Source organism: Camelus dromedarius, chromosome 3 (genome assembly GCF_036321535.1).
Source record: "Camelus dromedarius isolate mCamDro1 chromosome 3, mCamDro1.pat, whole genome shotgun sequence".
Lineage (NCBI taxonomy): Eukaryota > Metazoa > Chordata > Mammalia > Artiodactyla > Camelidae > Camelus > Camelus dromedarius.
Window position 1 is genome coordinate 112,958,558 of NC_087438.1, and position 23,147 is coordinate 112,981,704.

A 23,147-nucleotide genomic window follows, 5' to 3' on the forward strand; every position below is an offset into this window, starting at 1 on the left:
CAGGTGACTTAGGGTGAGACCTGTAGAGTGTGTTCTATGGGGCAGATTCTAAGCATTTTCAGCTCACTGATTGCAGCCAGGGAAAAAAATAAAAAATTAGAAGAGAGAAATAAAGTGCTACAGTGAGCTAAATTTTTTTAAAAAATTAGAAAGAGGATTATTTTTCAACTGAGAGGAGGAAGAAAATGGCCTAAGAGAGAAAAGGGAAGGAAATACACAGGTCAGGGGAAGATGGAGATACAAGCAGAGTGGTGACAGATTTCTGGTTGGGGCAGGAATGTCCTTTTGTCTTCCAATCCAGACATGGTCACAGTGACATCAGCAGTTTCTCACCTGATTTTGTGAAATTGTTTCACATTTCTCTTAATTTCGTAGACCTGACAACCTATCAAAACCCTAGGGAGGAATTCACAGGCACTTTCAGTTGCTGCAGAGAAACATGAGGGACACACAAGTATATCAACCTCCACACAGCAGAAGAGAGGCTCTAACGAGCAGCAGGAGACAGATGTTTAATTTCTCTCTTCTTACTGGCAACTGTGAGCACTTTTTTAGGTCCACTTTATATACATTCCTACTTATTGAGTCCAGTTCTTTTATTCAAATGGTATCTTTCAACCAACTCCAAGTGCTTTCTTATTTTTGATTTAATGAATGTTTAGCTAAATATAAATGGACTTAGAGGAACTGAGATATGGGCAGAAGATAACTTCAAATCATGTTAAATGGAATATTTCTCTAAAACACTGTGGTACCATTATTCTGAGAAATACTATTGCTCCAAAACTGAGCTAGGTAATTTGTAATCATTAAATTATTTACACTCCAGTAATACCAGACTTACCAGACTCTTTATACAATGGCTATTCAATGAGGAAAAAGAACCTCCTTATGAATCTTGTTGCTTAGAATTAGTGAAGCTTAAAAACGTTTTGGCTCACCTTTATGTTAACAAAAACAAGCCTCTCTAATCACAACAGCAAAAAAATTTAAAGTGGCCAAGGAATTGTTTGGCACGCGAACAAAGCTAAAAAAAAGAGACCGGGTTGAAAGAAGATTATAATTCATTCTGAAGTCCAGTCCCTTGTCTTTTGACCATCTCTCTGACTGGACTGCTAATGTGTAATTTCTGTACAAATTCTTCTAATTTGGGGTTTTCCCCTCCCATTTTTGAAGTGGGAATACTTTTTTTTTACTGGAAATGTTTCGTTTTTAAAATATAGCAGATATTTACACATTACAAGTGCAATAAAAATCACCAAAAAGGTAAGGAAAATGTAAAATAGTTTGTGTGTCTCAACTAAAAAGCTGTTAAGACACAAAACTTGGCTCTTCGCTTCCCTTCCATGACAGCCAAAAGGGAAACATGAAATCAGTTACATCGCTATCAAGTAGAAGCAAAAACACAAATAATTCAAGGACTGGTGCATATTTGGAGCCAGTATTATTTTCACCTTTTCCCTTCCTTTTCAAAACCTAAGTTTTATTTGCCGCCACATACAACAATCTAGCGGGCATTTCCCCCCCTTACCTAGCAGAAAGTAATGCACGTTGGGAGTTGGCTGTATGTACCTGAAAGGGGCTGCTCTGCATTTCCATTAGCGTCTGGAATTCTTTTGTCAGGGTTTGTAACTGGCTTTCTTAGCGTTCTGAGGGAAGATGGAACGGAGGTAGGAATGGACGGGTGTGGATTCAATTCGATACAATACTACAGTAATCTTGACTGCAGCTCTCATAATGAGATTTCCTTCCCTCTCCTGACGATCCTCAGTTTCCCCCTTGGATTGGGTAAAACGGGTAGAATTCTAAACTCCTGAAATTAAGAATGTTGGTGGCCTCTGGTGCCAGGTAGAGTTCTCAAGCCTTCAGTCCTCAAACTCCTCCTTTCAGGGCTCACTCGGAACACGACAAAGCCACACGAGCCGCAGGCACCGCTCAGACGAAGACGTCAGCGCATCTGGGGCAGCGCGCTCACCGCCGCCACCCCAGCTCCGACTCTGGCGGAACAATACGGGGACGTCACAGCGGCGCGCGCGCCCCGCTCAGAGCCCGCGAGCGGACGCATGCGCAGAACAAGGGAGGACCAGCAGGCGTCCAGAGATCGGAGGCCGCTGCACAAGGGGTCCCAAGGAAAGGCCTGGCTCCCTCGCGGCGGTGAGGTGGTCCTTAGCAGCGGCTATATAGCATTACTACCAGGAGAGAAACAAGGGAAGCACCCTTCCCCTACCTGCGCTCTTCGGTTTCAAAACCTAACTTCCGGTTCGTTAGCCGGTTCCGGTCTCCGCCTCTTACTTCCGGTCGCCTTTGGTTCCGCTGCGGCTGGTTCCTGCGTCCGCTGCCGCCGGTTCCGCCGCGATCCAGGTGAGGGGACGCGGGGCTTCCCGGCGCGCTGCCCGCGGAGAGGCCGTTGGCCTGGGGGATCGCAGCTTTGGTGTCCTCTCGACGCGGCCTCCACTACGGCCGGCCGGGCGGGCCAGGGGCTGCTTGTGGGCTCCCCGACCGCGTCTGCCTTGGTCCGCCGCCCAGGCCTCCGGTCCCGGCCCGTTCATCGCCGGGGCCGCCGCCCTCCCATCCTGCCCCATAGCTTAGGAGGAGGGCTTCCTGGGCCTCAGTGGGTTTTGCGTCCCCGAACTTTATTCCTCCCTCTTTTGGGGTTTGTCCATCTCTCCCCCTCCCTGTTGAATGCACCCTGGCCTTCTCGGATTTGCGGCTCTATCTGCCCCCTGTGCTGTCCCGTACCAGTCACTTCCCGCAGCTCTCTCCGCACTCGGTCGCAGCTGCTACTTTGCTGTGTAAGAGTTGACAGTACTTCAACAATTACCTTTTACTAGGCATGTTAGAAAAAGTTAACCCCCACTCCTCAATTGCCAAGGTGTTAACTTTTGCCGCGAATAGTTTCGAATTAACTAACTGCCTTTGCGACTTTTTAGTTGTGTGGTCTCGTGCAGGTTGTTTTGCTTCTTTTTCAACTTTCTAATCTGTATAATGAAGACGTTAGTAGTCGGTTTAGGATCGTGAAGATTAAATGAGATTTTTCAGTTAAGTTGTTGAGCATGTTGTTATTTTTCTGTCATCCGTATTTTTCTTTACAGTTTACAAAGTGCTGTCACGGCTGTTATCGCGCGCCTTAACACTATTCTTGTCAAGTAAACATTAACAGCCTCATCCTGAGGTGTAGAGATGGATGTACTGACTAGGCAAGTCACCAGTGGATGTTAGGTAGGAGAATTTACCCAAACAGCCGTTCTTGACCCTAGGTTCACTGTAAAGGTGTTCTCCTTGCTTACTTGTTTGGGATTGATTGCCACACCACCCGCAAGATCACTTTTCAGTTTATAAATCTGATGGGGTCAGGAGTGATACAGAACTTTAGACTTGTGTAAGAAAGAAGGCTTAATGTGAAAACATGCAATGACTCATGCGTTTGCATTGTGTTGTTCCGTTGTTGTGAATGATGAATATTGAAGGAATGAGGGTCAGTAACTTTCAAAAACAGTGTTAAGGACTTTATGCATTAAAAATGTTTATGGTGTTTGTTTTGTTGTGCTTGGTCCTTTAGAGCAGTTGCCAACTTTGAATTCCCACTTGTGGCATAGGTGATGCTCAACGTTTGCATGCTGTTTTACTAAGAAAATAGAGCCCGTACCATCTGGCACATTTTCTTTTTTAAGGCTGAGAAAAATTGAAGAGCCTAGAGCTCTAGCTCTTAAACTTTAGCATGCCTCAGAGATCGGTGGGGAGATGGGGAAAGGGATTGTCAAAGTACAGATTGCTAGGTCTCTTCTCTCCAGACCCGATTATATTTTTAACAAGTTACCAAGTGGGGTCAGTGGTCTGGGGACCACACTTTGAGAACATTTGAGAGCCACCATGGCTTGTCCACCTTCACCTGGAGTTCAGCTGATCTCACTTCAAATGTTCTGCTCTGCCCAACACAACGTATTGTATTAGTGCTGGTTGCATTCCCAGCTCTTGTGCATTTCCATTTTTATTTCCATTTCTTACAGAAAAATATTTAAATGCTATTTCAGTTTGACTCAAAAGGCCCATTTAGCTTTTTATTAAGGATCATAACATTTGTTGGAGCAAGTGCTCTACAAACTGGAATACATTGCCCTAAAGTAACACACCTTCTTTAAAGTTTTATTTGTATACTGCTGTATTTATTTGTATACAACTAGAGCAGGTTGTAAACATAAGAGAATAAATGTAAGTGAATTTATGGTGCTCTTTTCTGATGGGCATGTTGAGGACACCTTAAGTTTCCAAATTATGTTTGCATGTTAAGATTCGAAGTTTGCCTTCTTTCTTGCAATTGGTCTTAATTCGTGAAGAGTAAATCAGATGTTTTCTTAAATATGTGACAGCGTTGGGAAATACTAGTATTCTGAGATTAGAAAATCTAGTTCTCTGACCTGCATTTGTAAAAACTGGTAGAAAGCTTGATGGGGGAGGAGACCTAAGCTGCTGTATATAATCTTTGTGTGCTTTTATCTGTGCCTGTGGGTTTTGTATTTACTGATCTTTGGTGCCTTAACTCCTGTAGGTCCAATTCAAGAGAGACAGTTGTGTAGGGGAAGAAACATGAGATTTAGTTTCAAAAGACCTCTTTTGTTATAAGCTGTGTGCCCATAAGCAGATTATATAACCTGTCTGAACTCCTTTTTTCCTTAATTGTAGAAGAGGGGCAATTCTTATCAAATAAACTTGTTAAACGAGATTGCATAAAAACTGCCCAATGTGTTAAATATGAAACAAATAATGGCCATTTACTCTTTATTTAGTGCAGTGCCTGGAGCACTTCCGGTCGCCTTCGGTTCTGCTGCGGCTGGTTCCTGCGTCCGCTGCCGCCGGTTTTTAAAACAATTTATTTAACCAAGTATATACTTATATAGAACTTACTATGTGCCAGGTAGTATGTGACTTATAGAAATGAACTAATGTAATCCTCATGAGAACCCTAAGAAGTAGATAGTATTATCATCCATATTTTATAGACGAGGAAATCTTTGCACTCAGAGTCAACTAACTTCCCAAGGTTAAATAGCTAGTAAGTGGGAGAGATGAGAGCTGAACCCAGGTAATCAGGCTCTCTCTAGAGCTTGTGCTCTTAACAACTCATTGTCCTACCTTGCAAATGGTAAATGAACATGGATGGTCCATCGTGGAGGAACTTGCCTGTAGCGTAAAGCTGACCAGAGAGGGAGGGATAGGTAGCGCATTTATTGCAGCTTTCCAGTTAAACAGGGAGAATCCGATAGAATATTAGGAAGTAGTAACTCTGAGCCAACACTTGGGAGGGTGGGGGAATTTTAACTTTTGAGTCCTAATAACTGTTGGCATTCTGATAACATTTCTGTAAGAAAATCCTCTTTCTCTGTTATCAAGTTGTAAAATATGGCTCAGACAACACAGTTTATAAAACTTAAAGTTATAGACTTAAATACATCTTTGATATATCTATTTTAACTTGTATCTGCCTTTCTTTCTAGGTATCTTTGTCTGAAGGAAAACTGCCTCATCATATGTTTCAAGGATGGCTCTTCCTATTATCGTAAAGTGGGGCGGACAAGAATATTCAGTGACCACGCTTTCAGAAGATGATACTGTGCTAGATCTCAAACAATTTCTCAAGACCCTTACAGGAGTGCTACCTGAACGCCAGAAGTTACTTGGACTCAAAGTCAAAGGTGATTCTCTCCTTACTTCAAAATTTTTGTATTGGTACATTTATATTAGCTATTATCTGTTCTCTTTAATAATTCTTTCCCCTTGGAGATTTCTTTGCTAGAGATATCTCTAGAATTGTTTTAGTGATACAAGTAAAAATATTTAAGGATACTTGAAAATACCACCACTATTAAGATTACTTTTGATTCCTCTGACAGTTGATGTTTGCTTGTTAAACCTTTGACACAGAAGTCCCAGGTAAACAGTGTAATTTCTAATATCTACCTTCTAGCACAGCCTTTGCATTACAGCTTGGGCCTTTTACTCCAAATTATCTTTTATGTTTCAAAAGTAATGAGATTTAAAAATTGTGGGTAGTGTTCATATCCAGTTTAAAGGTACTTTTACAGTGTTTGTGTTTGTCATATCATTGAAGGGTGAGTTCTGAGTAGTAAATCTACAGTTATCTTAGGCACTCAATTTTCAAGACTTTTTGGAAAAAAAGTATCTTCATCTTGAACAACAAAATAAAACATGAATTAATTTTGTTTAGTTAGTTGAATTAAAAATGTTCCTCTAAGACGGAGTTGGGGGAAAAGACCCAACTTTGTATTAGTTGCTGCTTCTTAGTTTGTTAGAAATTGCTAATCCAGCAGTAATAGTTGCTTAATTTAAGGGCAGAAAAACCTGCTATGGAATCTGTACCAAACCTTTTAATGTTAGGGTTTTGTATAATGGGATAGTGAAACCAGAACCTGAACTTTAGTGAGAAAACAGTCATTTGCTTGTATTGTAGGCAAACCTGCAGAAAATGATGTTAAGCTTGGAGCTCTCAAACTGAAACCAAATACTAAAATCATGATGATGGGAACTCGTGAGGAGAGCTTGGTAAATGTTTACTTTTGTTACCATTTGTCCCTTTGAAGATATTATGATTTATATTACACTATTACACTGTTGTATCATAGTTTTAATTGTAAAATTGTCAGTTTAGCAGTCAATGAAAAATAAAAGCTGCACAATGAATGTGGTATGAACTCAGCAGAAAGGAAATACTGGAGACCTTGTTAGAATACAGTTAGCTGTGAGTATAGTAGTAGTGCTAATGGTCAAGTTTAACGTGGTAAATCTGCCCTCCCAACCTGTATAATGAGAAAGAAAATGTGGAAGTTTTCCCATAGTGTGTGCTTGCAAGACTCTTGGACTCAAATCGTACATCTCATTTGTTTTTTATGCTGTTCATGTAGTTGTCATATTAAAGGTAGTATGGTAAAACAGAACTATTTTTCATCTTAATAGGAAGATGTCTTAGGTCCACCTCCTGACAATGATGATGTTGTCAACGACTTTGATATTGAAGATGAAGTAGTTGAAGTAGAAAATAGGTGAGTGCTTTTCACCATCAAAGGAAGTTTGTTGTGATGTGAGAAAAAGTGAATGTTTCATCTGTTTTTATTTTTCATTAGGGAAGAAAACCTATTGAAAATTTCCCGCCGAGTAAAAGAGTACAAAGTGGAAATTTTGAATCCTCCCAGGGAAGGGAAAAAGCTTTTGGTACTCGATGTGGATTATACACTATTTGGTAAGTCAGCTGAAACTGTGGTTCATCTTCTGTTACCCGCAACTTTTTTCCCTTTTATTTGTTTATTTTTTCCTTGCAATATCAAGTATTTTAAAGCTTTTCTTTTTATTATAAAAGTAAATCATTGTAAGTGAAAAAAAGAAGTCCTCTGTAATCCCAAGAGCCAGAGATGACCAGTCATTCTGTTACGTGTATCTTCCAGGGTGTTTGTACATGTATCCTTTTTATGTTTACTTAATGATATATTGAACATCTCAGTCATGTAATGTAATATTCATTGTGAGTCAAATATATATATTTTTTGGTCAGGCAGTATTCCATTTTATGGAGGCGTGATAATTTAATTAGGTCATTCCCTATTGATTAACATTTATGTTTTTATGAGGATTATTTAAAACTCATTTTTGATTTTTTTTTTGAGGTGGATAGTTAGGTTTTTATTTATTTATCCTTAATGGAGGTACTGGGGATTGAACCCAGGACCTTGTGCATGCTAGGCATGCACTCTGCCACTGAGCTATACTCTTCCCTCCATTTTTGATATTTCATCCTTGGTTTTCTATTTGATTATGGTCAGGGCAGATTCTTGAATTTAAAATTTCCTACATTACAAAAAAAAGAAAGATGTTGATTTCATCCTCTAATATTGCCAAGAAATGATTACTTAACTCAATCCAAGAATGAATTCATTTACTTCTAATCCTAAACTTTGAGCACATGTCCTAAGTTAGTGTATGGTTATTTCAAAATTTGGTTATTAAGTTAATTGGGCCTCTCGTTTTGGTGAAATGTGATTATATTTAGAAGGTGAATGGCTAAAAAGTGAATATAGTTGACCCCAGTTTGTTTTCCATATCCTAAAATAACATCTGTGCTTTAGAGATCAGACGAGAAAAAATTTACAGTTTATTATGTAAGCCTGAATTCTGGGTGTTGCCCTTTGCAAATTGAATGGAATTGATCAATTAAAATTGGATTGCGAGGATACTGATTGTGTGCTTTGAAGACATCTCTTTGTCAGCCAATGTAATTTAGTCTGAAGGAGTTTGTATTTGAGTGTTTATAATACATTTCAAAAGTTTAATTGATATTAGGTACTTGTCCATGATAATAAACTAATAATCACCTGTAACTGATTTCTTTTAGACCATAGGTCTTGTGCAGAGACTGGGGTAGAATTAATGCGACCATATCTTCATGAATTCCTAACATCTGCATATGAGGATTATGACATTGTTATTTGGTGTAAGCTATATTTCTTGTTTAGATTTCCATGAAAATAAGGTTGTTCCTTATATTATTCTGCTTTATAAAATAACTTACATTTTATATTGAGAAAATTTTTGATGAAGCATGTTTGACTTTCCTGCATCACTATATAAACTTATGATATATTTGACAGGTACCACTGAAATAGTTAAATAGGAAGAGAGTCGATTATGGTGTCAAAAAAAAAAAAGTCCTTATTTACGCAAGACCCCTCCTTGATTAGGAACGTTTGTTTCTGATCTTTACTGCAGAATCTTTAATGGTTTGGTATACAGTTTCTTTCTCCTTTCCCCATCACTCTAGTCTCAAAACACTTGGAGAAAGATATGTGTAAAGAAAAGTACAGTGATGTAGTTGTTCAGAAATAAAGGCCACATGAACTTACTTAAGGAAAATTAATAAATGGGCTAAAGCAGTGTTATTCAATGGTCTACCATTCTAGGAATGGATAGATTTGTGATGAGTTTCCTCCAGAAAGTAAATTTACTACATTACTGAGTGTACTGTTCAGTTCAAGTGACTTTTTTTTTTTTTTTTTTGTGGCAAGACTTTCTTGAAAAGGGAGGGAGTGTATGGATTCACATCTCACCTTCCCACAGACATTTAAAGTTGTCTCTTGGCAGTGTCACAAGCAGAAAAGAGCTTTCTTGATAGTGAATTAAATAAAACCCCCCAATTAAAGATGGTACATTTAATTGTCCTAGGTTTTTTATGAGAGACCACATAGTTATTCTGTAGTCTGTACATTTCCTTTGTATTTTCTCTTATAATCAGAGTATCTCAGTTTAGTGTTAATATGAGTTCACAGTCATTAAAATTAAATACATAGTTAGATACATAATTTTCTGGTTTTTAAGATACAGAGAAGAAAGCTTGGGAAACAATTTTTTGTTCCTCAATTCTGACACCTGAGAAAAAAATTTATTTCCTAAATGTTATTAGAGTAGACTTAGGAACTTAGAGAATGTTTTACACTCATATGTTTAAAATAAGTTATTTTTGTAGATTATATTATTTCATGGTAGTTCATTGAAATGGGCACCTCATTTTGAAGCTGTAGAGACTAGGGTTTTAATTGTGGCTCTGTCCTTGCTATGTGACACTGGGCCAGTCAGTTAATCTCTCTGAGCCTTAGCTTCCTGATCTGAGAAATGAAGATCAGTGAACCTGTATCACAGAGTAGTGGTAAGAATAAAAGTATCAGTGTAACAACTCGTACCATGTCTGACATGTAACAGTTACTTATTAATTAGTAACCCTTTTCATTAAATGAGTCTTTCTGTTTTTCATCTGGGAATTATAGACCCAAAATATATACTGAATTAAAAAAATTGTTTTCACCTATGTCATGATTGTTGTCACTGTAGACATATCACTTTCTACAATTTTAGTTAAACTGACTAGTTTTGCATATTATAAGGTGATTCTTTTGGTTTTTGTGTGCATGCTGAAGATTTTTATTTTGAGAACTCAGGTACCTCTTTTGCCCTTAAAAAATAACACACACACACACATATACACACTTCAAATAAGTGAACTTTTTCCCTTTTTAAACATTTTACTTTGGAATACCTATATAGTTTAGTCCAGTAACTTGAGACAAGTAGGGCACATAAAGCTGAAGGTTGAATTTTTTTTTAACATTTTTTATTGATTTATAATCATTTTACAATGTTGTGTCAAATTCAGTGTTCAGCACAATTTTTCAGTTATTCATGGACATATACACACTCATTGTCACATTTTTTTCTCTGTGAGTTATCATAACATTTTGTGTATATTTCCCTGTGCTATACAGTGTAGTCTATTCTACAATTTTGAAATCCCAGTCTATCCCTTCCCTGAAGGTTGAATTTTAATATCAGTGATCTCAAATCTGGTTGGTGTCTGATGGTGAGCAGGTACATAACATAGAATTTATGAATTTTGGTGTCTCAGACTTCTTGTTAAAAGCTGCAGGACTCAATGAGTACTAAGTTTGCTAAGCCTGACACAGTGCTAATTTTCATTGGACTTCAACATAAACTTTTGACACATAACATTAATCTACTTATATTGGTGTATGTACCTGTGCATCGCCTGCTAGTAGGAACATGGAAGAAAATGGAGATCAAGCACCCTAAATTCAAGCTGAGAACTGATAGAGGATAGTATGAGAGCTGTTTTTAAAGAAGTGTTTAGGTCTTGATTTGTGAATTTCCTAGGTTCAGAGTTCTTTAGAGCATTGGTTACCTGTATCTTTTAGATAAAATTGTTTACACTTTCTTGTCTTGAAGACACACTAAAATAAGTTTATTTTTATAAATAGTTAAAAGAAAATTACCGTAAGTATGCTAGGGATTATTTGTGATGCATTTGAACTTTTAGTCTTGCTTAGAAAACTAATTTATACAGAAGAAAGACTTTAAAAATGAAATTCAAGCTTTTCATATGTATTGTGTTATCATTCCTCATGTTTTAGCTGCAACAAATATGAAGTGGATTGAAGCTAAAATGAAAGTAAGTGTTAGAAAACGATCGTTTAAGATTGTTTTGAAACTCCATTTGTCTTTTTAGAAAGTTCCGAAGTGAATTAATTTCATTGTCACTGGAGGGCATTCAGTAGAGAAATAGATGCCAGTATCAGGAGTTAGAGATGTGTTTAAAGTCTGTTTAATGGTGGTTTGCATTGAATACCTTTTTTTCAAGAAAAAGTACAGCAAAGCTCCCTCTCCTCTTCCCCCCATCTTATGATAATGCTTGCTCTTCCCTGGTCTGTGTACTTAAAGGAGTGATGCTCTTCTAAAATAGTAAATTAGAAAGTAACCTGTTTCTAATTTACTGTCTTTGGACTATCATTTATTGACTTAGCTAAGTAAAACTAAAATACTTGCTAGTTGTTGAGCAAGATGTGATAGCCAGGGGGTAAAAAGTTGGCATTATGGGAAATTGTAGCTGGATTATTCATAAAGCTTGGAAGTTTCCACATTTTTATATTTTAACCACATGAATGTTTGTATTTATAGGAGCTGGGAGTGAGCACAAATGCGAATTATAAGATTACCTTCATGTTGGACAGTGCCGCTATGATAACAGTGCATACTCCAAGGAGAGGATTGATAGATGTAAGAAGTCATTTTATTTTTATTTAAAGGCCTGTTTGTTCTCTAGTGTGCTTTTTTGTGTTTATATTGATGGAATAAACTACAGAAAGAGTTCAGAAATACATCTGAGTGGATAGTAAAGTACCAATTGAGTTTTGACATAGGAAGATTGTATTTTAGGGGAATAGATTTGAATTTTAATGATAAAATTAAGGGTCTTGAGGATGGACTGTCAAGAAATGTCATGGTTAATTGTCCCATGATAACAGCACAGTGTTGATAAGACAGAGTAGGTAAGAAAAAATAACTGAATGTCATCAAGGAAGATACTAGAAACAGACCAGAACATTCTTGCCTTGCACTATATAAAACTGATAAATAAAAGCAGATAATACCTCGTGATGCATGTGTTTGGGGTGACGTTATGTGAAGCCCTGGATAGGAGCAACAAGAACCATCAGAAAGGAATTGGGCTAAAAAGGTTAAGGTTTTTTGCCTTGTTTACTTGTCAAGTAACTAGTCATATTGTGAACCTCTGCTGTCTGTAAGGCCCTGTGATGGGCACTGCTGGGAATAAAGGGATGAGGAGACATGGCTCATGCCTTTTGGAAGTACAGAAACTAACAGGACTTGGGGAGGACTTTGCAAACTAGGAGAGCGTAGGGGAGACAGCATAAAAGTTGTCAAAGTCATAAACAGAATTGTTTAAGTGCGTGGGGATTTTTCAATAAAAATACTGTATACATCAGGGGAAAAATATAATTTATTACCTACTAAAGTGGTACATTTTGTAGAATTTAAACAGTGAAAAGAAGTTTGGGAAATGTTAAACATAGCAGTGTTTATAATAATGAAAAAGAAATAAAAATAAAATCTCAATAAACAAATCCCTACAAGAGTAGGAAATTGGATGTATAAATTTTTGTTCATCCACTTAATGGAATGCAGCTGATTATTTGATGTAGAAGAATATATAGTGCTTTAAATATTTTTTCATGATACACTATGAAAGTAAAAGAAGTATTTTAGTAGTACTTGCAAACTTAGAAAATAGTTTTTAACCTTTGTTTGGTTCAGGGTTTCCTTTAGCTTAACAAAAGATCTGTGAACTCTTTGAGGCTGCTGTTTATCAGAAAGACTGGAGGCAAATATACCAGAATATCTAATTGGCAATCTTTGGTACTAAGCGAATTATAGGTAATTAAAACTTTTCCTTTGTGTTTTTCTGTGTTTTTAGATTTTTCTACGGTCAACAATATTACTTCTCTAATTGAGAACAAAAGTAGTTCATGTTTGGGGGAACATATGGTGCTTGACCTGATTTCAGAATGACAGCACTATTTAAGAGGATGTAGGATTTCTAACCCTGTGCGTTATAAATCTCTTGTCATATTTCTTGAGGCTTTTTCTTAGTTAAGAAAAGCAAGAATCTGGCTTATTTTGTCAGTTTCTATATATTTGTCTTCAAATATTTGGGCGGTTTGTTTCAGTAGTAAACAAATACTGCAAACAAATTCAGCAAATCAAATTTTAGTAAAATTAAAATATTTCAGTAACATTTTTTCTAGTAGTGAGGACACTAAGAAGAAAAAAAATGGCTTTCTTCTTATTAAAATAAATTATAGAAGGAGAAAAAGAAGAAAACCTTTTCAGTGATAACCCTTGTCACCATTTACTTACTACCATTTAATCTCATATAATTATTATTAGCATATACTCTCATATTACCACATATGAGACTTCTGCCTTCAGCAAAAAGTACTTTTTCTTCTAAAAGTATTTTTTAAAGATTTTCTGAATTTGTCAAATATATTCATGTGATTCAAAAATAAAGTATCTACTGGAAAGTTCCTCCCACCTGGGCCCTGCAAGCACTCAACTCTCCTTCCTACAGGCAATCACTGTTAATTCTTCTGTGGTCTTACAGAGAATTTATACAAGTATCAACAGACATAAATATGTGAGGAATTACCTTTTTGAAGGCTCATCCTGAGAATTCAGAAATAAAAGCAAGAATTTATAAATTATGGTGCTTTTGAAATTAAGCAAATGCCCTCAAAGTTATGCACCCATGCCACTGAATTAAAGAGAAAGTCAATTTTTCCTCTACAAAATATTTAAATTTTGTAATAAAGGAGCCAGATACATTGTCACTACGGTTTTCTAGTTTTGAAAACAGACCCCATGTGAAACCTCGAGATCTGAGGAGACATGTAATTGCTCAGCAGATATCTAAACAATTACTAGGTTCTTACTTGTTAAATTAAATAATTACTCTTGTCCTTTTTTTGACCCCAAATCTTCGTGTTAAAATTCTGGGAAGTCTTACGATGGGCTTAGCCCAGTTAGACATGACAGACCTTTCAGCAGCTGACATCTGGAGGTACATTGTGCTTTAAAGTGTGTTTTGCATCTCGGTTCTGGGCTGTTCACACAGCCAGTCGTCCCTGTCCCACAGGAAAGGAGCTCTCTGGCATAGTTCTGCAGGGTATTTTGCAGTATTTCCACTTTTAAGAAAAGGATGAACTAGTGACAAAATTTGAGTTAAATCTCAACTTTTATTCTAAGGTAAAGCCTCTTGGTGTTATATGGGGAAAGTTTTCGGAGTTTTACAGCAAGAAAAACACCATTATGTTTGATGACATAGGAAGAAATTTCCTAATGAACCCGCAGAATGGACTAAAGGTAAGACATGATTTTACTTGCTATGCATATGTAACCTGGAATCTGCAGCAGAACTTCAGCACTATTGCATTTCATAAATGTTTGGAAGTAGTGTATTATTATAGCAAGAAAAGCTTAAGTATTTAGAAAAATTCGTGTAAAATTGAATATTCTCCCTTTTGCATTGATGTCTCCTTAGTTAGCCAGCTCATCCAGATGTTTTATTTTTAGTTGGCTTCGTGCAGCAACGTGAGCTTAATGTCACTGACTTTTAGCATCAGAAGTGAAGGCCTGAGACATTCTATTAGGGGTACATATCTTGAAATTTCTGATATTCTAGTTAGCTGGAAAGCTGTCAGTAAGTATTTTATTCCTTTTTAAACTGAAACTAAGAAAAAGTTTTTAAATATTTCTACAGTGTAAGTGGAGCACTTAGAAATTTAAAATGCTGGAGCTTGAAGGAACCTCAGTCATTTTGTCTACTTTTTAAATTTTATAGAATTTAAAATGCTGGAGCTTGAAGGAACCTCAGTCATTTTGTCTACTTTTTAAATTTTATAGAAGCCTCAGTCTGAGGCTCAGGAAGTTCATGACTTGCCCGCGATCATGTATATGACTGGTTAATGACGGGATCTGAGTAAGCCTAAGTAACTCGGTCCCTAGGCCAGCGGTGCTCTTAGCATGACGCCACGTGCGGTCTGACACAGGCATAATGGTGACATTTAATCCTGGTAGCAGGATAAAATGGGTAAGAGAGAAATTTGAAACTTAAGTTTTCTGGCACGTGTGGTTGCCTGTGTGTCAGTACAATGTGAAAATGGGAAAGAGAGCTCTGTATGATGGCTCTAGTGCAAATAGAGTCTCCTTTTGAAGTGGAAATCCTGACACAGAGATATTTTTAATCTCAGTCTTCAACTTTTCCACAAGCTGAGTTCTTGGTAATTTTAAAAGACAAGAGAGAAAAACCTGAAGAATATACACTTTTGAAGCTTTCCTTACAGACTGTTGATGCAGTGTTTAGTGTACAGCGAGGATACGTTAGGAGCAGAATAGTGATCTCGGTAGTGAACTGCCATAAATATAAACACTGTTGATTTGGAAGAAAAGTACTTGGGGTAGATTGGAGGTTATGTTACCCTTTAAAAATGGTTTCTGTTTGAGGCTTTAGGAGAAGTGTTTTTCCTGTGTGTAGTTTACCAAGTATAACGTACAAAAATATGTTCTTCAGTCTTGAGAAAAGAGTCTTTGGATCTAAGGCGAATTCTGTATGAAACTAATGGTTATTATTTGTATTGGCAAGGAAGTAAAGTCATGATATTCAAGGAATGATTAAAAAGTTTTGAATTGATGATTTGATATTTGTATATATTGTGAGATGGTCACCACAATGTCTGGTTAACATCTGTCACCATAAATAGTTACAATATATTTTCTTATGATGAGAACTTTTAAGATCTACTTCCTTAGCAACTTCCAAATATGCAATATGATATTGTTAACTATAGTCGCCATACCGTACCTGACATCCCCATGACTTATTAATTTTGTAACTGGAGGTTTGTACCTTCACCCGTTTCTCCCACTCGCTTCTGGGAACCAACAATCTGTTCTTTCTATTCTCTGTATATATGAGCTTGGACCTTGGTTTTGTGGGGGGTTTTGTTGTTGTTTTTAAGATTTCACATATAAGTGAGACGGAGAATGATTTTTGAGAAGAGCTTTAACTTAAAAAAATTATTAGGTTCATGTGTGGTTTTAGAAGAAACATTATTTTTTCAGCCAACATTTTTTTGAACCAGAGTACTCAGTGTAATCACTGAAGGAATTCATAAAAATACATGTCTCCATCTCCAAAAACTCTAATCCAAGATAGGTATTTTTAAGCATTCTACAAGTAATCTCTTGCATGGCTCCTTTTGAAAACCTCTTTTAAGAAGGTAGTAATTAATGATCTCCCCACATTGACATAGAAGTGATTTTAAAATTGAGAAATATTCTTAAATTCTGTTATGTTATCACAGTTTCATAAGGCTCTTGGTAGAAATCTCAGATTTCACAGAGAGCTGGAAGATTTAAGACTTTATTTTTAAAGTATAACTTCTATAATAGCTTGCTAATCTTAAGATTTGAAATATAATATAGGAGGCATTGTCAATTAGGAACATGGTCACTGAACTAAAGGAACTTGATGGATAAATCAGTAGTTACTCTGAAAACTTCACTTTTATTATCTGTATACGGAAATGGTGATATAAGAGAATGCAGATAATCTAAACATTCTTAAATTCCTAAAAATGTTTCTTTCATATGAGACAGCAGTGGAAATTTATGTTGCCTGCCCTGCTAGTGAGCACTTAGATCATTCTTGAAGATTGATTCAGTAAGCGGTGATTATCCTGGAATAAGTGAAGCCAGTTAGGTGATTTTTTCCTCTTAATTAGTTTAACTTTTAGATCCAGAATCATTGGGCTATTTTAGTTTTGTTGTTTAATAGTGTTTAAGACCCAGTGTTCAGAAAGTAAAAGTAAGTTAGCAGGCCTTGGGTTGAAAATCTTATTTACCAGCCTCTGACTCTGCACTTTCTCTTTCAATCTGAATCTCTTCCTGTTTTTACACTTGGAATCACTTTGGTACATTGTATATTAATAGTTTAAAGGTTGCCTTTATAACCTTTAACGGAATGGAGGACTACTCTCATCAAACATTGCAGGCTTGCCCTGGATTGTGTGGAAACTCACTTCACTGCATCGTGGTAGTGTGCCTGTGTACCCCTAGCTGCAGGGCTCAAGCAGAGAATCTTCTCGATCTCCCACACTCACTGCTGCTGCTGTGAAACGGCTCCGCCCGCTCTGCCTGATTGTAAGCAGGACCCCCTACCAGTGCTTGCTCCGTGCAGATTCTTACTGGTGGCCTCTGAGCTGCTGTGGGAGCCCAGCTGACTGACAGCTGTGGAGGTCCCTGGCCCTAAGCTGTTCTGGTGCGAGTAGAACTTAGGGGAAGATTCTCTTCTGTCCATTTCAAGCTGGTGGTGTGTTTTTCCAACAGTGAAGTGTATAAAAAATATTTAAAACCTTCTCTACTCTTAATGGATACGGTATCCACTCCTATGGGTTCATTGTTCTCAACGAGTGACAGTGATTAAATGCCATCTGTTTTTAAATGTCACTATGTGAAATTGATGACCAGTTTGCCTCCCAGTCACAATAAAATGCATTAATACTTTACTAAAATGACTTATTCAGTCCTTACAGGAGTTTGTGTGACTTTTAAAAAAATATGCTTTTATAATGGAAACATTCAAACAGAAACAGAACTGCATAGAATTGTATAAACTAACCCCCATGAATGCATCGTCTGCTTTAAACAACTTTTTAATTCATAGTTGTGTGCCTTATACCTTATCTACTTCCCTCTCTGACATTTTGAAGCAAATCCCAGACATCATTTCATCTAAAATTAGTTAAAAGTTTTTGAAATGGTATCTTGAGTTGTATATAGATGAGCTAATGTCTTTTAAAAAGCAGAGCTCTTTATTGGAACTGTAACATAAAGTGCATAAAATGTATAGTCTAACAAATTGTTTTAAGAGAACACATGTAACTACCGTCCCAGTCAAGATATAAAATCCCTTACTAATTACAGCTCTCCACCCTGCCCACCATCCTGACTCTTATGCCTTTGAAATAAATGCTTTTTATTATAAAATATATCAACCTTAAGAATTTGGAAAATATGACTACTTTTTATGGGAAAACTCTCATATAATTAAAAAATATTTTTATGGAGGCTTTAGTGATAAAAATGCTTATGATAAAATGTGAGAGGAAGCGTTACACAAATGTATAATATCTTAACTATATAAAAATTTCATAGAAATATACTCCCCTGTAGCTCAAGCTTAGATTTGGGTTAACTTTTTATGAATGAAGTGATACGAATGAGATTATTTAACTGGTAAGGAGCAACTGGATTATTCAAAGGAGGGGAAGTCTAAGCAGCTTTGCGAAGTGGAGAAGCATGTAGGGTTCAAGTGCCATAAGAGCTGGTGCTGTCGGGTCCAGACTGAAAAGATAACATAAGGGAAATCAGGTGGAAGAGCTCTTAGCTCGGACCTTAAACACGCCATGACTGTCAGTGAGATCATTTAAACATAATTATTAGTATTGCCGTCCATGGTGATGTTGTCACCTCATTAACGCTGATTTAAATGACAGAGTAGTGTGGGTTTGTACTAGTTTTCTTACTCCAGTGTGAAGTGTTGAATGATGTTTGTTTTTTGAATAGATAAGACCTTTTATGAAAGCCCACCTAAATCGAGATAAAGACAAAGAACTTTTAAAATTAACCCAGTACCTCAAGGAAATAGCCAAATTAGATGACTTTTTGGACCTAAATCACAAGTATTGGGAAAGGTAAGTGCTAATTGCTTATTCATTTTGTCTTTACATTGATGAGTAAAATTGTCTGGCAACCCTGGTATACACTTAAGTCTTACTTTTTATTTAAAATTCTTAAACTATTTTCTAATCCAGTGACATCTCTGAAAGTATTTTTCCCTTTATCTTAACGTCTTACTTGTTCATAAACCCACATCTCTTAAGATCTTTAATACTTCTCTAGTAGAGAGGACTTTAGAGATTAGTGCATGTTTGTGATGTTACCTGTTAATTATTCTGTGACATTAAATAAGTTACTCTTGTATAAATCATATGGGAATGTAACCCCTGTTCTCATACTGTAAAATCATGTCAGGATAAAATAAAATATACTAAAAAGTTTTCTGTTAAAAATTAAAAATAACTTCTCTGTAGCAGAAAAATTAGAAAATTTATTCTCTAGAAAAACAGTTACTTAATGATTTTTCTTTCCAAGATGACCACTATTACCAGCTTGGTGTATAGTTTCCTAGTCTTTTTTCTGAGCACAAATCTACATATGGATTGCATATCAACGTCAAGGTTTTGAAGCAGGAAAAAAACCTCTGGGGAAGTAGACAAGATTATTATGTATTGCAAGTGCTTTTTCAGAATTAGATCTTTAAAGATCTGATTCCAGTAATACAGCAACAAAAGAAACTTTATGAAACACAGTAACACTTGGACTTTTCAAATTACACTTTTGACTTTTCAGGTCACTCTTACGTATACTTCTTATTATAACCCTATTAGGCAGGCGGTTTTATCCCCATCTCCAACTTGTGGATGGTGTAACTAAATAGTAGAGATAATACATGCCACAGTGTGCGCAAGTTTCAGCTTCAAAACTTGTCCAGCTCTCCTGATTTTAAGAACTCTTTCCCCGCCCGCATTGCTCTGAGTGTAGTAATTCATAAATGTCAGAAATAGAGATATAAAATTTTAATTTATTTGTAGACTCCTATAAAATAATGTGAAGAAAAATGTGTTTGTTTAGTAGATTAATGTCTTTGCATCTTTACACTCTTGATCAGAATTCTTTAGCAGCTTTGGCTCATTATCTTTATGCAAGGAGATCTTTAAATGGAATTTGAAGTGTTTCTGGAAATTACAGTACTAGTTAATGTTTCTCTCTTGAAAGTAAGGCAGTAGGAGTGATAGAGTGCAGCCTCCCAGCCTTGTTGTCAGTCTGAGCTCTGCCACTTTCTAGCTGTGTGAACCTGGGCAAATCGCTTAACCTCTTTGTGACTACAAAGTGAAAATAAGTGCTCACAGAAAGCTTCTCATAGATCAGTTGTGAGGACTGAATGAGTTAAAATGTGTACTTAGAACAGTACTTGGCACAAAAATGTCAACACGTGTTACAAGCATTATTAACAGTTAATACTTACCTTGAAAAGTTTTGTTATTAAGCAACTTTGGGGAGAAGCGTTAGATTGTTAACTTGAATTCTGTGTGATACAGCTTAGATTATTTTATTTCTTGCAGGTATCTCTCAAAGAAGCAAGGACAGTAGTTACAAGCTATGCTGGCAGTTATTGAAGATACTTGAGATCGTGAACTCCTTGCTCTTACGCTAGAGATATTACGGTAGTGCTGGACACTGCAGCAAATACCAGACTGCTTATACTTGGTCTTCCAGTTTTTTGTAAATTTAATTTTATATTTTTGAAGATCATAGCAATACCCTTAAAAAAAAAAAAAAAAACAAGCCAAACCTCTCCCCACCCCATATGAATATTCTGTAACTCTTGAAAAATATTTTCTTCGGCATAGAGTACTGAGTTTCCCCCGGCCCCACACACAAAAAAGCAGTGGACAAAAATGTATACTTAACAATGTCATCTTGTGACTTTAGAAACAAGTATGTCTTGTGTTTTTGTCTCATTGTCTTCTTGTTTAAGCCCAAACCCATCTTGAAACTACTGTTTTTCTCTTAAAACCAAAAAAAAAAAAAAAAGTTTTTAGTAAGGAACCTAGTTTGGTATGCTTAAAATCACCCAGAGTTTGTTTTTTTTTTTTTTTTAATTTCTTTGTCATAGACACAGTTTCTCTTCTTACTGCACTATATACATCTGTAAATTCTGAGCTGTCTCAGCTTGGTCGCTATGTGTGACAGTGTTCTTTGAGGAAAACTGGAAAACATCTGCTATGGTACAGATGTGCCACAGTGTGCCAAATAGAAAACATAAGACTGAAGGATGAAGCTGAGGAACAAGAGAGTGTTTTGGGGTGGCTGAGTCGAAGCACTTCTGCCTGAAACCGTTGTCATGAAAGCAGTAAAGGCGGTACATTTTAAAACGGGACGCATCACTGGTTCAGCCCTGAAAAGCACGAACAAAAAGTTTTTGTTCTGTTCCAGCTCTGTCTTGTCTAAGTGCAAGCACTGTGTTTCAGTGAAAATATCTAGCCAAAAGACTAGAAAAAACTTAATTTGCAATGCTTCTGCCTGCAGGTATGTAACGTGACCACTGTTCTGTGTTGACAGTATTGCTTTATACAGCTCTTGTGTTTGAAAGGACTTCCTTTCAAATAAACATGGTGTATATTGTTCTTACGGGACTAATTCTGTGGTGTAAATAATAAACTCCTTTTCTTAAAATATTGGTTATCTTCTCTCTATTACCCCCAAATATCTTGCCTCTTCATTGAATCACAAAACAAACACTAGGTTCTGGCAGGGGCCTCTTGAAAAAAATTAAATGTGTATGGTTTTAAAAGTGTTTATATCACCATTCCTGCATTTGGAATTGGTTTGCGCAGTGAATTAGGTATGTTAAGCTACTCAGTTCTAATAAGCACCATGTTTTCAGAAAGATAGACTGTTTTCTTTGTGACAGGTTATTATAAAGATACACAGTGTGGAAGATTTTTTTGCAAACCCTTAGTTAAAATGATTCAATGAAGTCATCTTAATTACAAAGCTAAGTTTAAATATTTGAGGATGGAATAGGATTTTTTTGGAGCATTTCATGGGCACGTTTCCCCAGTATAAAGAGCAGCTTATTACTCCAAGGTAGGCATGGATTTAAGAAAACTGAACACGTAAAACTATGTAGGTCAATGAAAAGCAGTCATTTTCTAAATCAATATAAATTAAAATGCAAAAATTAGCAAGCCTCAGGAAGGAAAGCAAAGTAGGTTTTTTAAAAAACATTTCCTGCCATTAGGTGGTGCCCAAACCAGTTTATGGGCGGGTACGCTAAATTAAGCACTCCTGGGAGTACACTGTTATTGTCAGCTCATTGCTTATGTGATTAATACGTTTATAGGGTCTGGGAGTGTCTGTCTTCTGCATCGTGATTTGTTGAACAGATCTATACATTTCTGCGTGGCATATCCGGCAGAACCAGATGACTTAATTCAGATGCATATTCTACTGAAACAGCAGATTCACTTTATGATATTTATGTTCCAAACTTCCAAACAATTAGTTCCTCATAAAGTACATGTAATCTAAAAACTGCAGAGCATCATTAAATCTTTGATGTAGAGGGTGGGAAGGGATAGATTGGGATTTCAAAATGTAGAATAGATAAACAAGATTATACTGTATAGCACAGGGAAATACAAGATCTTACGGTGGCTCACAGAAAAAAAATGTGACAATGAATATATATATGTTCATGTATAATTGAAAAATTGTGCTCTACACTGGAATATGACACCACATTGTAAAATCATTATAAATCAATAAAAAATGTTTAAAAAATTAACAAAAAAAATCTTTGATGTAGAGGGCAGTTTGAGATCTAGTAGCCCCTGAAGTCCTTTATGAAAGTCAGTTACTGGATTAATGATACCTGGAGGAATATTTCAGTTTTAAAGGCAAAACTGTTCCACCTGGATAATTTGAGACAATCTCATAGTCACAGGTTCTGAGCACTAGGGTGTGGACATCTTTGGGGGGCCATTACTTTGCCTACCACAGATGCTCCCCTTCAGCTGGGTTCTGGGTCCCTTCCCTGTGCTCCTGTGCAGGCACCATTGGTTGCCTAACCAGTAACTAATTCCCACTCTCCGCTCCTTCCCCACTGTCACATCCTGACTCCCACTTTAGAGGGTGAAAATGCCAGACTTTTGCCTTCCCAGCCTCCCTTGTATGTAGGGCATGGACGCATTTGCCAGAGGACACTGGGAAAGATTGTCTTCTCTGATTAAAAAAAAAAAAACTTGGAGAACTGCCCTTCCGACCTTCAGGCACGGTGGTGCGAGGACACGATGTGGGGAGCCCAGCAGCCATCTCGAGGGGTGTACGTGAGGACAAAAGCAGCACTCCGGAGCGAGCAGAGAGGGTTGAGAAGAGTCTGGGCTCTTGATGACATCACTGCGTTGCTGAGTTACATCCCACTACACCTCACCTGCAGGCGTCTTGTCAGGTTGTCCTTGCTGGACCTTATCGCTCAAGCTGCTTTTCATTGGGTCTCTCTTAACTTGCAGCCTGAAGCGTCCTAATTGGAAGCT

The 23,147-nt window shown here is 37.0% G+C and overlaps 1 protein-coding gene across 3 annotated transcripts; it reads left to right on the forward strand.

The window, feature by feature from the left end:
* The first annotated feature begins 2,075 nt into the window (after positions 1–2,075).
* On the forward strand, positions 2,076–21,285 carry UBLCP1 (ubiquitin like domain containing CTD phosphatase 1). 3 transcript variants are annotated; one of them, XM_031449425.2, is made up of 11 exons: positions 2,080–2,361; positions 5,493–5,690; positions 6,467–6,558; positions 6,970–7,055; positions 7,137–7,252; positions 8,399–8,497; positions 10,983–11,020; positions 11,527–11,625; positions 14,173–14,289; positions 18,553–18,680; positions 20,172–21,285. In XM_031449425.2, the coding sequence occupies exons 2-11, from the start codon at positions 5,537–5,539 to the stop codon at positions 20,197–20,199; spliced, it is 957 nt and encodes a 318-aa protein (XP_031305285.1). In that variant the 5' UTR covers positions 2,080–2,361; positions 5,493–5,536; the 3' UTR covers positions 20,200–21,285. The 3 variants fall into 3 exon arrangements, with proteins under 3 accessions (XP_031305286.1, XP_031305285.1, XP_064340583.1); XM_064484513.1 differs by lacking the exon at positions 2,080–2,361 and adding an exon at positions 2,971–3,219; XM_031449426.2 differs by lacking the exons at positions 18,553–18,680; positions 20,172–21,285 and adding an exon at positions 16,979–18,546 and having other exon boundaries at positions 2,076–2,361.
* Positions 21,286–23,147: the final 1,862 nt, after the last annotated feature.

What these genes read in the sequence shown, in the direction of transcription:
- UBLCP1 (XM_031449425.2), top strand. Translation starts at nt 5,537, where the DNA reads ATGGCTCTTCCTATTATCGTAAAGTGGGGCGGACAAGAATATTCAGTG. An exon ending in CAAGGAGAGGATTGATAGAT is followed by an intron (nt 11,626 to 14,172) that starts GTAAGAAGTCAT and finishes TTTTATTCTAAG; the next exon opens with GTAAAGCCTCTTGGTGTTAT. An exon ending in AATCACAAGTATTGGGAAAG is followed by an intron (nt 18,681 to 20,171) that starts GTAAGTGCTAAT and finishes TATTTCTTGCAG; the next exon opens with GTATCTCTCAAAGAAGCAAG.